At 44.2% G+C, this 14555-nt stretch overlaps 1 protein-coding gene across 1 annotated transcript; it reads left to right on the forward strand.

Annotated features, from left to right (window-relative positions):
* The first annotated feature begins 5834 nt into the window (after positions 1–5834).
* LOC118103213 (cell surface glycoprotein 1) lies at positions 5835–11419 on the forward strand. Its single transcript, XM_035149916.2, has 5 exons — positions 5835–5855; positions 6061–6143; positions 6222–6496; positions 8856–10661; positions 10818–11419. Exons 3-5 carry the CDS (start codon positions 6262–6264, stop codon positions 10823–10825), a joined length of 2049 nt encoding a protein of 682 aa, XP_035005807.2. The 5' UTR covers positions 5835–5855; positions 6061–6143; positions 6222–6261; the 3' UTR covers positions 10826–11419.
* Positions 11420–14555: the final 3136 nt, after the last annotated feature.

Genomic DNA, 14555 nt, shown 5'->3' on the forward strand with positions numbered 1-14555 from the left:
TCATGATGAGAAAAACTCAGTAAACTCCTGAGTCTGCTTTGCACTTTGTAAACCCTGTTTGTAAAGGTGCTGTGTAAATAAAGTTGTTATTATTGGTTATGATTCCCCTTTAACATTCAACACAAAATAAAAATCCCTATTCTTACTTACTTCTGTTTAACTTACCATCTCTTTGCACATATGTTTTTTGTATATGTTGATACTGAATTAATTATAATAATGACATGAAGGGTAAAACTAATATTTTACTAATAAGTTGAATGAAGGGGAGGGGGCGGGGTGACAGGTGACAGGAAACAGGTTGGCTCACGTGGAGACCACACTGAGGTGGCCCCATGTTTTTTTCTTGTGAATTTACGCCACCTGCTGGACAGTTGGATACATTACACTACTGGAGGCCTTGCAGACAGGGAGCTGACACATTCACAAAGATCTTTGCATAAAATGGATGAATTTGAGTTTCAGCAATTTATTTATCCACTTATTTATATTCTATATTTGTTTTACCTATTTTGCACATCTTTTTAATATTAGTTACTTTACTATTTTTACACATTTCCCTTTCAATACACTGCCGGTATATTTGTTTTGGGGATTTCACTAACTTTAACACATTATTCTCTCCTTGGATTTTATGATTTTATTCTCCCTGTATATCTTTATAATCATTTACCTTTAGTTTAAAATTGGTCTTTGCAATGCACAGCAGCAGACGAAGCCTTGAAGTAACCATCTTACAAATCTGACTCTAACAATGACGTAAGATTTGAGGACATGACTTGAAAATGTTGACAAGATTCATTGTTTGCTGTTAGAATGTATTCAAATAAAAAACACAATTATATATACAGCGTTTCCTTGGTCGGTGTGAATGACTTCACAGTTACATTCTTGGCAGCTGACTGTGACTTTGCTGCACATTTCATTAGAAGCCAGGTGATGAATTTGGGAGCGTTGTTCTGGACTGTGAGACGTCAGAATCAGCCTGTAGCACGTCGAAGAGCCTCTTGTGCCTTTGTTAGAATCTGGAGAAACTAACATGGAGCACATTAGGGCGCATCACATTTTTAAACTCTCTATAAATATTCAGAATGAGCAGCATCAACTGTCTGTACGCTGCTGGGTAAAAACTTCCTGAGTTTACACAACACGTCAAGAATAGAGTTTACGTGAGTGTGAATGTTTACATTAGCACAGGATGACGCTGGGAAATGAAATCATATTGTTGGCGTTTGGATTTCCTCTGACAGGAAAAATAAAGCTTGTCGGTATCACGCCACTTGTTTCCTCACAGGGTTCCAGGGTGGAATCTGAAGGCCTGAGGGGAATCTGTCCTCGAGTGGGTGCAGCAGGGGAGTTAAAGCTCTCTGGCACTTCACTTGTGACCAGGACCAACTAGATGTGGGCCCAAGTGGCACAAAACAAATCCGGGCCACTTTTGGCACCTTTGGTTGAAATGCAGTATTGCTGTGGCTTGCTCGTGGCCCAGATCTGGCAAACAGGAGAATATGGTCCTCTCTTCCATTTCACTATTTAAGTGCTGATCCTGGATAGTGTGACTTTCTGTTCCTCTGTCATTAGCCATCCAAAGAAGTTCATTAACGGCCATAGACGGCCACACACAACAATGTGTTCCCTGCAGCCGGCCACTGACAGACTTCACAATGAGATTACAGGATTACAGTCGGTGTGGACATGTGTTCCCTGCGCTTAATTTGATTACAACTCCCACTTAACTGCCTGTTACTGCTCCTCGGACTGTGTGTGGATGAATCAGGAGCTTTGTGTGATATTACCTCATAGTAAATAACAATAATTTGACTTTCTGTGGGTCGTTAATGTTTCACAAAACATTTCGTCTGCAGGGGAGTGTATTTAGGATTAACCTCGAAATGTAGAAGCAAGGAAATCCTTCTACGAATCAAAGCCGTAGGTAAATAACTTCCTACTAAACTGTAAAAATAGAACAGAGTGAAGTCCATGTGTTTATAACAGGGAGTTTTTGTTTCTTAATTTACTCTGTTTAATTTAATTAATTAATTAATTTATAATGATTTAAACCCAACAACAGAGTCTGTCATGCTAGTGGCTATATGAAATGATTTTTAAAATTAAATTCTAAAATAGACCTGAAAAGAAATTAGTGACAATATGATAGTCGTGTGTGTGTAAATGATATATATTAATTAATGACCCCCCTCCTCCCTCAACTTTTATGATTTACAATGAAATACCTGAAGAGCCCAGAGAGGCCGGACGTGAAGTGGTTTCATTCAGCTGTGACACAACAAGCTGGAAAGATAAATAGCGACAAGTAGCAGCAAGAGAGTGTGATTTTCCACCGGAGCCAAAAACAGACTCGTGCAAAAAGTGAAAGGTCAACATGTGGCTGCATAATATTCAGACTATTCTCAATAAGTCAGAGGACATAACTGAGCCTTTAGCTTGTTCACCACTAAACACCATCACCTCTACTTTTGGTTCTTTTGTTAGAAATCCAGATTTGAATGATTTGCATTGTTTGCAGAGAAATCTCAATAAGTCTGATAATGGTTTTGCAGCTAATCATCATTAATTTATCCCAGAGAGGATGAGAAGCTTATGTGGATTAGAGGCCTTTCCCTCAAATTGTCTGGTTAACTCCTATCATGTAACATCCATGTGTTTTTCCACACGGGTTACCATGTTCATGCCTGTGTAAATACCCCCCCTCCCTTCTCCACCACATACACACAGCACACACACACAGACATGCAAAGTGCGATCACATGACTGGGCAGGGCCTCTAGGTGTGGTGGCTAAACTGGGATTTCAAGGGGAAGAGGAGCTCCTTCTCCCTGGACGTCTGTCCTCCCACCACCCAGCAAAAGCAGAAGAGACAGGGGACGATGTGAGGACGCAGGTAAGTGCAGAATATAAAAGATGGACACTGAGCATGATGAATGGTCTGTGAATCTGTGGCTTGGGGAGACGCAGCCTTTAAAAAGCACTAATCCCTCTTACTTGAGCAACAGTGTAAGCTTATTTGGTCCTCGAGCATTATGCTTGAACAACATGGTGGTGGAACAACAGACAAGTGCTGGATGGATCTTTGCCTGTGTGAGTTTGTCTGTGAGATGATTTTCATGGCTTTATTGTGCTCAGACGATTATTTGGAGTATTGAATCTATTGTTCATGATTCCATTGATGGTGTGATGTAGTTTTTTGCAGTGAATATAGTCTTGCATGATAAATGTATAAAGTAAATAAATGATCCACATAGTTTGTACATCATAGATTTGAACTACTCCTCAGACTATTTACAAATATATAATTTGACAAGTAAAGAATTAGATATAAAGATATCTTGGCCTCATTGTGCATTCTAGGGATAACTGGAAAGATTAGTTTCCGACTATAGGGGGAATTCAAGGAACTGCCAGCTCAAGTTGGAACAACTCATCCAAGATGTTGGTACAGGAGCTGCCAAGTTGCTGACCTCATCATTTATAAACAAATTTACAAAGTTTTACAATCAGCTTTTAGCATCATCATATAATAATAATAATAACAATATATAAACCAATTAACAGCATTTTACATTCAGCTGCAGCATCAACTTGTTAAATTTTACAATTTTCTCTCTTGCAAACTACATTTCCATCTCTCAAAGGCTTAACACAACTTCCACGCCATTCAGAAGTTTTTTATGTTTAACGTGGATAAGTTTAAAATAATTTGACTTCCTGTCACACCTCATATAGGAAACGCTGTGTTTAGAGCCTCCATGTTTTTTCCCCACTTCAAAGTACATGAACACATCAAAGGCGGAAAACAAGTCCTACATTCGGGGAAACAGGACTTTCCGAGGGGCACTTGAACGCACTGCCCTGATGAGCAGGGAGACTCACAGCTGTTTTGTTGGCACGCGCCTGGCTGAGAAGACGCACGCAGGGTCAGAGTACATCACTTTCATTCACACATTCACACTGACGGTTTCTGCTGCTGCTGCACAATTTGCAAGAAAACACAACAAGAACAAGCTGGAAATGGTTTTAATTTAGTTTCCAACGACGTTGCAGTGGGGAGACATTTTTTGCAGTGTGGGAAGTGAGTTGTTGGTTTTGGTGCAAGTTTGAGGAAGAAGCTCTGCAGGTAACTCTTTGATTTGAGTTGTTCAAAGACTTGGAATGAATGGTTGGATGCATTTATGCATAAGGTCTGTAGTCAGCTCAATAAGGACATTTAAATAAAAGTAAAATGAGCTTAATGCTAAAAAAAAGTAAAATACAATCCTAGAAAACCAAATGAAGTCTACCTTATTGCACATGTTGCATTGGAGGGATATGTTTATTTTCACATATGTGGATACATGCAGCATATCTTTACTATCTAACATGCATGGAACCTGAAGGGCACTCGGTGGCACAGACATTGAACCACATTAAATTCACCAGATCCAGATTTCTAATTGTAGCTGCACCAAATGACACACACTCATAAATATCAGTCCCCTAAACACACATTGGAAAAATCAAAACAAAACCCTGGAACTTCTTTTCTGACCAACACCACATCCTTCCTCCAAGTTTCGTGGAGAAACAAACCCAGACGAACACATGACCTCCTTGGCTGAGGGAGGTAATAACTGAAATATCTTTTACACCCCAGGAGTTCAACGTGAAGTTGGGAATAGCCTCAGATCTTGAGTTCCTTCGAGGTCCCTGAGATGGACGAGGAGGGGAATCCACTGGAGAGGGACCACTCCCTGTATGTGGTTCTGCCCGGGGGACAGGAGAAGAGTGCCATGGTGCATGGAAGGTAAGACATATTGAAGCTACAGGATTATTAGTTCTTTGGAAAGTCCTAGTTTTAGAATAAACTCGGACCTGACTGAAGTTTGCCGTCATTTCTTCGTTCCCCCTCCTCTCAGTAAACCGGTGATGGACTTACTGGTGACCCTTTGTGCGAGCTACCACCTGAATCCGTCCGACTACACCGTCGAGGTCGTCTCGCCAAACAAAAACAACATCAGCTTCACACCCAACTCTCCTATTGGCTCCCTGGAGGCGGAGAGGATTGTGCTGAAGCCCAGAGGAGCGGAGGAAAAGATCAGGATGCCGTACATGCCTGAGGTGAGAACCGAGCTGAAAAATGGATTTGATCAGTTTCAAGGATATAATTTGAGTGTTGATGATGCAAAACTGGAAGAATACAATTATTTCAGGAATAAAAAAGAGGTGTCATACACGTAGAAGACCTGAAGTAAGATGTCGACCTTTAAGATGAGATCCGAGGGCTGTTTTCCTGTTGTTGTGAACACGTCTGACCCAGACAAGGTCCAGAAAATATCCAGACCCAGTTTTCTGAACATTTTCCAGAGTTCATGTCTGAAAACGTATATGAAGAGTAAGGACAATGTACGTTTTTCTCATTTCACAGTTGCATGAAATGAATAAAACAAACTTCTCTCTGCAGGCAACCGTCCGCCTGCTGATCAACTACAACAAGGCCCACAAGGCGGTGGTGCGAGTGAATCCCAGAGTTCCCCTGGAGCTGCTGCTGCCGCTGATGTGCGACAAGTGCGAGTTTCAAGTGGACACGACCGTCTTACTGAGAGACTCTCAGTCCACAGAGCCACTGGACCTGACCAAGACCTTGAATGAACACGGCCTGAGGGAAGTGTTCGCTAAAGACTCTGCTGCGAAGGAGCCGGCTGACCGGTCCAAGACACCGGAAGCAGGTACGTTAGAGGACGACGCACAGTATTAGATTTATACTCTAAACCTTATGGTATCCTTCTGTGTTGGTAAATATAATAATGACATTATGGTTCTCTCACCCACAGAGATCATCTCACCACCTTCACTGCAAGGTATCTCTCTCTCTCTCTCTCTCTCTCTCTCTCTCTCTCTCTCTCTCTTTATTTCTAAATCTATCTCTTTATTTTTCTCTTTCTCTATCGTACCGGCACATAAGACACACAAACCGTTATTAACACCAGGTGTGACGGGGCCTCAGTATTATTCACCTTCTACACTGTGCATCATTCACTCATCTAGTTCTCATACGTTGTACAGATCTGCCAAAGAAGGAGTCCAGACAGAAGGAGAACCCTGGATTCCTCAGCTTGTTCAGAAGAAAGAAGAAAAGCCCAGAGCTGGTTTGTTCACAGCTGTTTTCACCAAACTGCTCCACACTTTCCTATCACGTGCTCAGTCTGATCGTTTCCTCTGTGCAGGACGGAGCAGCGCCCGGCCTCTCCTGCTGCCAACAAACCGATGGCGCTCAGTGTGAATGTGCAGGACGCTTCCTCCTCCAACACTGGGGACACGCCCAAGAAGAGGCGAGCCCCCCAGCCGCCCATGGGTGTGTCGCTGAGTGTCCCCAACAACCTGAGCACGTGTCACCTCAGGGTGCCTCAACCCTCAACCCTAAGGAGAACCAAAAGGAGGGCCCCACCCCCGCCCTGTGCAAACTCCCACCAGGAGCAGCAGGCGGACACACAGCTCACAGGTAAAATCATTCATGACCTTTGACCTTTGCACAAGGGAATGGACTCTAAATAAGAGTGAGTGGATCCAGTTGTACTGATTCTAACAGACTGTTATAGTAGGTAAACCCAGGTGTTAGTCACATTCATTAAGGCTGTGCTCTTCATTAATGTGATGATTAACACCTGGATCTACAGACTGTCAGTATCAAACTGCTGTTTCATTTCTCACCTAGAGGCGACTGTCGGTTCTGCATCCTGCCGACAGCAGCACAGATGAAATATCCTACTAGAATAATCCCTGTTGACCTTTTACAGTATTTCAGTGGAAATCAAATGGGTTTAGAGGACGGGAGGGTCAATTCCTGTATCTGCCAAATCCTTGCGGCTTCACTCGAGTCGGGTCAAGAGAGATTTGAAGTTAAATCAAGATTAAAATGTCACAGTGAAGTCCAGTGGGAGATTTAGCAGTTAAATCCAGCACAAAATGCAGCTTTTATCAGTCGGAACAATTTAACCCTGTTCGGGGCAATTAAAGTGACCTGAGCCTTGTCCATATCGGCTCCAGTGATAAATCCTCCATTGTCCCGGCTTTCATTCTCCTGTATGAGTCTGTCTGATGTGCTTTTATCGCCTGGATTCAGGTTCTCTCTGTGCTCAGCTCCTTTTTACTTTATCTCACGCTGCCTATTAGACCACTGTGATTACAGGACTTCTTAAAAAAGTTGATTTTTCTTGTCAGTGTTGTAATTATCAGACTAAATTGCCTTCAGCGCTGTCTTGGTTCACTCCCTTGTTTTCCTTGCTGACTCAGTGTCAAGTCCTGGCTGGAAAAACAAACTCCCAGTGTAGAGTCGATCATTAAACGCACTCCTCTTCCTCCTCCTCCTCCCCCTCCTCCTACACTTATGCAATCGCAGCCTGTGAAAGTTCATCAAACTTCCTTGTGGAGACGGTGACACAAGAGTTTCATAAGCTGCTTTCAGACATGCACTGAACTCCAGAGATCCTCCGGAGAGTGAGAGCCTCCGGACTTTCTGCAGACTTTCAAGTTAACAAGTCTGCAGCTGGTCTGAAGGAGCCTGGATTCACCTCCAGCGAGTGGGTGTGTTGATGACGTTTCTAACACGCGACAGATGCAAATGCTAAAATAAGAAAGAAAACAAATATCTCAGGATGGAAAAAGCTGAGGATAAGGGCCGGACATTGTTTATGTGTGAAAGGCAAACTCCTGAGAAAGTCCAGACCCGGTTTCACAGATCAGAATGAAACTTTAACTGTGAAGGTGTTGGGGCTCGTGATTGTTGAGGAAACCTGCCTGAAAGCTTCTTCTCCTCCTGCTTACAGACTCACCTGATGGGGGTGATTGAGGGCTGCTGCTGCTGCTGCTGCCGCTGTCTCCTTTTCCTCTCCTCCTTCCATCGTCCCTATTCCTCCTCTCCGTCCTCCTCCTCCTCCTCCTCCTCCTCCTCCTGCGTCGGCCTCTTCTTCCTCCTTCCCGTCTTAGTGGCTTTTTATGGATGTGTGTCACTGTGGCCTGCTGCACCTGAATGTTATTTATTTGTCTGTTTGAAGCCGTCTACTTATTCCTCTCATCTATTTTTATGGAAATTCTGTAATTCTTTTTTTTTTTGTTGTTTTGTGTTTTTACTTTATTGAATAGACTTCATAGACTAATTGTTGTGCCTTTAATTGAAAACAGAAGCCAAGTCCACATTTGTCTCATTTTGTATGACAGAGTATTCGGGCCAAATAAATAAAAGAAACTGATATTTTGAGGATAAAGTTGTAATTTAATGACAAAATGGTCATAATTTCAGAAAAAGGAAAAAACGATGCAGGCAACAAACTGATATTTGCAATATTATACATTTCTACTCTCATAATGTTACGACCTTACTCGCTTAATCTCATATTTTCTCCCGTTGTGTCCCAAATACTCTGTCATACATTCTATACGCAGTATTTTTTATTTTTCCACACTCTTTTGTGAAATTATAAATGTTCTCTCTATCATAAAGTTCTTATAAAATGATTTATACTTTCTCAGAGTTATACCTGTATTATATTAATGATTTGATTCATTTTTGTTAAATTCTTATACTAATTCATTTAAAAATTATACTAACCAGAAAAAACATCATTTGTCTTTTTTGCAATAAAATGGTGGAAATTTCCTTTAACTTCAATTTGATGTGTTTCTGTGTCTAAATATTTGACTGAAGTGATTTAGTATTTTCAGTTTCCTGTGTTTTTCTTCTGTGTTTGGGATATTTTCATTACAAATATTTTTCTAATGTGCAAAACGTCCAGTGGAAATACAGCCAGTTCTTTTTCAACTGAAACTTCACGACCCTTATTTGTAGTTTCCTGTCTCTCCAGGGCCTGTTGACCCTCTGAACACTCTGGAGGAGCTGAGAGAAAGCGACGAGTCCGACTCCTTAAACCCGTCACTTTCCTCGTCTTCGTCACCAAATCCATCACGAACACTGCCCTCCTCATCCTCCTCTCGACCATCGTTTGAACCGTGTCTGCCTTCGTTTCGAGGGAAAAACTTTTCAGAAGCCCGCAGCGCTCTCGCCAAAGTCCTGTCATCTTCTGTTTCCAAGGGAACGCTGGTCAAGCATTGGAGGAATTCTGCCACCCTCCCGAAGATACACCGTAGTTCCTCCTTTCTGACTCAGAGGTTTCCAGATAACGGCCTTTTCTGCATCGAACTTGAGTCTGTGCTCAAGTCCAGGCTCCCCACTGAGCCCCAGTGGGAGGATCCTCTGCAGAGGAAGGGGATGACCACTTTCAAAGTCGTTCCCCTGAAAAAGCAGAAGTCCCATGAACCAGAGACGCCTCTGGATGTTCCAGACCACCACCAGGTAATGGTAGAAAATGACCCTGAGAGTGAAGCTCCTCCTGAGGCTGAGAATAATCAATCTGAGCATGAGGATGATTCATATTCTCCTCACGGATCAGACACTGGAACACCTTTGCAGAGGCAGGAGCTCTCTTCCCAAGAGGTGTCTGACGCTCTAGATTCTCCTCCACCTGCCCAGGAGCCATCTGAGGCTCCAGACTCACCTTCCCAGGAGGCGTCTGATGCTCTAGATTCTCCTCCACCTGCCCGGGAGCCATCAGACGCTTTAGATTCTCCTCCACCTGACCAAGTGGCATCTGAAGCTCCAGACTCTCCTCCACCTGCCCAGGAGCCGCCTGACGCTCCAGACTCTCCTTCCCAGGAGGCATCTGATCCTCCAGACTCTCCTCCACCTGGTCAGGAGCTGTCTGGTTCTCCAGACTCTCCTCCACCTGACCAGGAGGCATCTGACGCACCAGACTCACCTGCACAGGAGCCGCCTGACGCTCCAGACTCTCCTTCCCAGGAGGCATCTGATCCTCCAGACTCTCCTCCACCTGGTCAGGAGCTGTCTGGTTCTCCAGACTCTCCTCCACCTGACCAGGAGGCATCTGACACACCAGACTCACCTTCCCAGGAGCCGTCTGGTGCTTCAGACTCTCCTCCACCTGACCAGGAGGCCTCTCATGCTCCAGACTCTCCTCCACCTGACCAGGAGGCCTCTCATGCTCCAGACTCTCCTCCACCTCCTCCAGAGTTAGACGATCAGAAAAGTACAGTCTCACCTCTTTCTGAGGTTGAGGGCAACGATGAAAGGCCGACGGAGGAAGAGGAGGAAGAAGTTGTATTCGAGGTGACTGCAGCTACAGAGTCAGACAAAGTTACCAGTGACGATCAGATCAACTCAGACAATGAGAGCGAAGATCTTCAGAGTCCTGGTCGAGGGTCTGTGAGTACTAACGTGGACCAGTGGGTCTCATGTACGGATGAGACTGAAGAGGAGGACGTGTTTCCTCCTCCACCTCCACCCGTCTTCTTTAATGAAGACCTAGAAGTCCTTGAAGAGGAGCAAAAAGACGCCACCACTTCTTCTCCTTCCCAACCATCAAGTCCTGCCTGCAACGGAGAGACCAACGTGTTCAGCAAGGACCATCGAGACGACTCGGATGCACCAGAGCCTTCGGACAAGATGGGCGCGGCTCCATCAAGATTTGCACAAGCGGTGGCGTTGGCCGTGCAGAGGTCTCGCCTGGAGAGTCACGGGAAAGCTCTCGACTCTCAGGATCCCAGTGATCAGCACAGTGCGCTCCCCTCAGCACCCAGGTCCACGTACCAGTACGGTAAGTCCCTAATGTACAAGTACCTCTTAAAAGTACCTCCTCAAAAAGTTCCGCCATTGTTAAATTTTCCTCCTTATATTGTATGTTATATCTATGTCTCATCTACATCTTATTACATGAATAGAGGAGGGTCTTGACTCTATGTTTCTGCTGCAGGTGCCTGATGATCTTCGTCACTCATCTTCCTCATCCACCCTCAGTTTTCTGACGAGCAGCAACTGATTTCTGATGTTTTTTATTTTTCTTTGTGCAAGACGCCATGTTGTGTTGATTTTATTTTTGGACTTTACGTTCAGAGGTTGGACGTAAACATTTAGCTGTTGCGGTGAAGGCCAAATGTACAGGACACGAGTTTGTTGAACCCACAGCATCCTGTGTTTTTCTTTTTACTTCCTTTTAAAGGTTCTTTCAACATGTGCCAAGGGCGGACACACAACTGACGTCAGAGCTGTGTGTGTAAAACAAAAGCAGTGATATGATTGTAATTATTGTGCTTGGATTTATTAATTTCTCCCTCAGGATGTAGAAACATTTTTTTTATGCTCTCACACATGAAGTCGTGCAGTAAAACTCATGAAGTCGAATCCAGGCTGGTTTGGTTTTTGGCCACCAGGTGGCAGTAGAGCATCATTAAACAGGTTGGGATCTATTTATGAGGTATTTGTTTTTATCTGATAAATTCTTGTAGATGCATGTGACATATTCTTTATAGTTTCATATATAATAAGTGACTATTGTTTTTTATTTACTATAAAGGAGCCGTGAATGAAATTCACGGCTAACTTTTAAATTATAAAGTGATTTATTTTTCTGCACTGTCAGAATTAAAATGCATTTGAAGGATATTTTAAAAATAAAAAAATAACTTTCAATATTTAACTGGGAGATGAGAATTTCCTGCATTTCCAGAGACAAAATAAAAGAATAAACATCCCTGTTGGAAGCATTTCAACACCTTCAGTAAATAAACTCAGTCCACTTTGCTCACATGCTCACACTGTTATGTCTTTAACGGACCCGTACCTCGGGGCAATACTGCACAGCTATACTTGGGTGCCAAAAGAATCCGCACTACTATATGTATTGATCCAGCCCTGGCCTTGGAGGAACAGCAAGGAGCTGTGCGAGGGAGAGACCCAGCCAGAACTGCCTGTGGCCAAACCTCCTTGTTTGCCAGGCCTGGACTGAGTGGGCTCGCTTCAAGACTTTCTCTCTCTCCAACGCTCCTCGCTCCACCTGACGAGGGAGGGAGAGGAGAGGGAGAGCAGGACGGGTTGCTGGTGGATGATGGGAGGTGACCCTTGACCCTGTCGTGTTTCTGCGGCGCTCCCCCCAGAGGGGGCGCCCGGCCCTCAAGGGCACCGCCGTGTCACACCGCCGTTGTCATGGAGAATGCCATTACCGCCCCTAAGGGAGAGAGCCACATCTAACGTTTAAAGTCTGTGGATAAAGAAACAGACATATGTTGGGGAGAAGCTCCTTTTCCTGCCCAAAGCAATGATATCCAACGCAAGTGACAACCCTGGCATTATCCTGCTTTAGCAGTGAAAGGTTGGATTTCAACCTGACCACTGATGTCCATGATCACGCAGACACAAGAACGCTGGGTTTATAATGCAGCGGAACATGAAATGCTACTCGTGTCATGTACGTTTATGATCCAGGCTTTAAAAAAGGCTGCCAGCGCAGACGGACCTTTGAGCAGCAGACGTGGACACAAAGAGGTTTTTGTTGATGCAGTGTCTCAGGAAACCAGGTGAAGAGGAGCACTGAGAAACACAGGGAGCGTGCAGCATCCTGGAGGACGACTCAGTCACATGATCCAGGTTCAGACACGTTGATGAGGAGGCCGATCACACACCTGAACAAACATGGAGGGCCACAACTACCTGTGTGGAGAAAATGCATGTGTGGAGCACAGATGCACCAAAAGGACTTTAAAGACACCAACACCTTTTGGATTTACTCATGCAGGTGCAACAAGACAATATTATAGCTCTACATGATCATACGCACACTGTTCAGCGTGCATCCATCGTAGCCCCCTGATTCTCACCATGGCAACATCATAACCACCTTTTGCAATCCCTCAAATTATCATTTCAATTCTTTGATTTCACACATCACTGATATATTCTTTATATATTTCAAGAAAAAATACAAAACATCACCCTTGGCAACGAGGATTCCACATAATGAAATTAAATAATAAACTTAATTCATGATCTTTTGACCTGGAACATGCAAGTCCAGTACGAAAGTAAAAACTACCTGTGAGGTTATTGGAAGTTGATTTAATTTTGTTGAATAATCAGTTTTACTCAATGGGGAAAAATAAGGAAAAACCAAGTATTTTTGTTTGTATAATAATTAGTGTAATGAGTGGATAGAAAAATAAGAAAGATCCGACCCAGGCCACACTGGGATCGGCCTTAACTTGAATAACACTGAAGAAAATTAATAATAAAATCAATGAAAAATATAAAAAACAGCTCACAGGGGGGTTCGGAGGGTAGCTGCGTATCCCAGAATGCACCAGACTTCTGTAAAGCATGAAGATTTCTTGCGTGCACACAAATCACTTAACATCCTTCTTCCTTTGTTATCTCATATGTGTGATAAGACATGATACCTTAAGTGTCCTGCTAATATCTGATTTTAGAACAAGCGTAACAATATGATTGGCCCACATCCTGGAGCCCACTGCGAGTACACACAAAATACCACCACCCCCCCACCCCTGCTCAAATCAATAACACAATAGCCGGCCCACACAAATAGTGGTAATGCACATTAATCATTTATTTATTCCTTCATCTCTTCATTCATCTCTATTTAGTTATCCATCAGATGTATCTGCCTTGTGGTGTGGAAGATGCCCACGAGCTGGCAGCAGTCGGAATCTGATTATAAAAACAACGAGTGCAATGGGCCCGAGGCGCGCTCCGGCCGGAACCCGCCGCGTCTGCATGCGTGTTAGGGGGTGCACATGTGCATCGTGGAGACAGAACGCTGCTAATATATGTGTGTTTACATGGGCACCTCGATGCTTGGGTAGAAATAATCAATAGATGAATCACCAAAAGCGATGCAGTCCTCCCCGGGCGGTGTGGTTGCAGCCTAATGCTATTCTTTCCATTCACCTTGGGAGCGGCATCCATCAGGCCTCCACCCCCCTCCCCAAAGTGAGGCACGGCTGCCTAAAACACCAGCAGCGCTCGAGGGGCTTCTTGAAAGTGATGCAGGGAGAGCACAGTTGACCCCTGACCTCCTCCATGTTCGCGCTCGTTTCCATCCTCTTTGGCGGAGCGGCAAATCACAGAGTTCCTGCCTCATTGGCGTTGTCAGGCGCTTACAGTAGTGTTTCTCTGCATTGTGCTGGTGGTTAACTGGTTCAAATGTTATGGAAATGATATTTACCTCGTCTTTGATCCTGTAAACTCCAAACAGACGGGCCCTCTCGCTCGGGCTCTTATATTCTTTTTCCACCGCTCCTCGGTTGAGGGTAGAAGGACTTAAAGAGGCGCCAAAAATACAAAGAGCGAGGAAAGAATAGAGAAGTGAAAAATCTGAGCGGCGCAAATCAATCAAACATGTGGATCCTGAAAGGTATGATTCGCCGTCGCTTAAAGGACAAAGCGATGCCAGTTTGACACGAAACTGCACAAGTCAAACAGCTTTGTTTCATGAGGTAAGCCGGCGTGCAGGAGCTACACGCCGCCGCGCCATTTTGGTGCTCACAGAAGGAAGGCCCCTGTTGCTCGGTGATAGATGGCGGACAAGGCCCATCGCTCTCATTTTTCTTCATTCATGCCTTATCACTGAGTCCTTAGAGGAGGGGACGGGGGGGTTCTGTGTGATGAATGGTCGACGTCTCTGATTCAACGCAGTGAC

The sequence above is a fragment of the Hippoglossus stenolepis genome, chromosome 24 (genome assembly GCF_022539355.2).
Source record: "Hippoglossus stenolepis isolate QCI-W04-F060 chromosome 24, HSTE1.2, whole genome shotgun sequence".
Classification (NCBI taxonomy): Eukaryota; Metazoa; Chordata; class Actinopteri; order Pleuronectiformes; family Pleuronectidae; genus Hippoglossus; species Hippoglossus stenolepis.

Coding starts and splice junctions, on each gene's coding strand:
- LOC118103213 (XM_035149916.2), top strand. CDS start 6,262: ATGGCGCTCAGTGTGAATGTGCAGGACGCTTCCTCCTCCAACACTGGG. Junction 6,497..8,855: donor GGCGGACACACAGCTCACAG/GTAAAATCATTC, acceptor CTGTCTCTCCAG/GGCCTGTTGACCCTCTGAAC.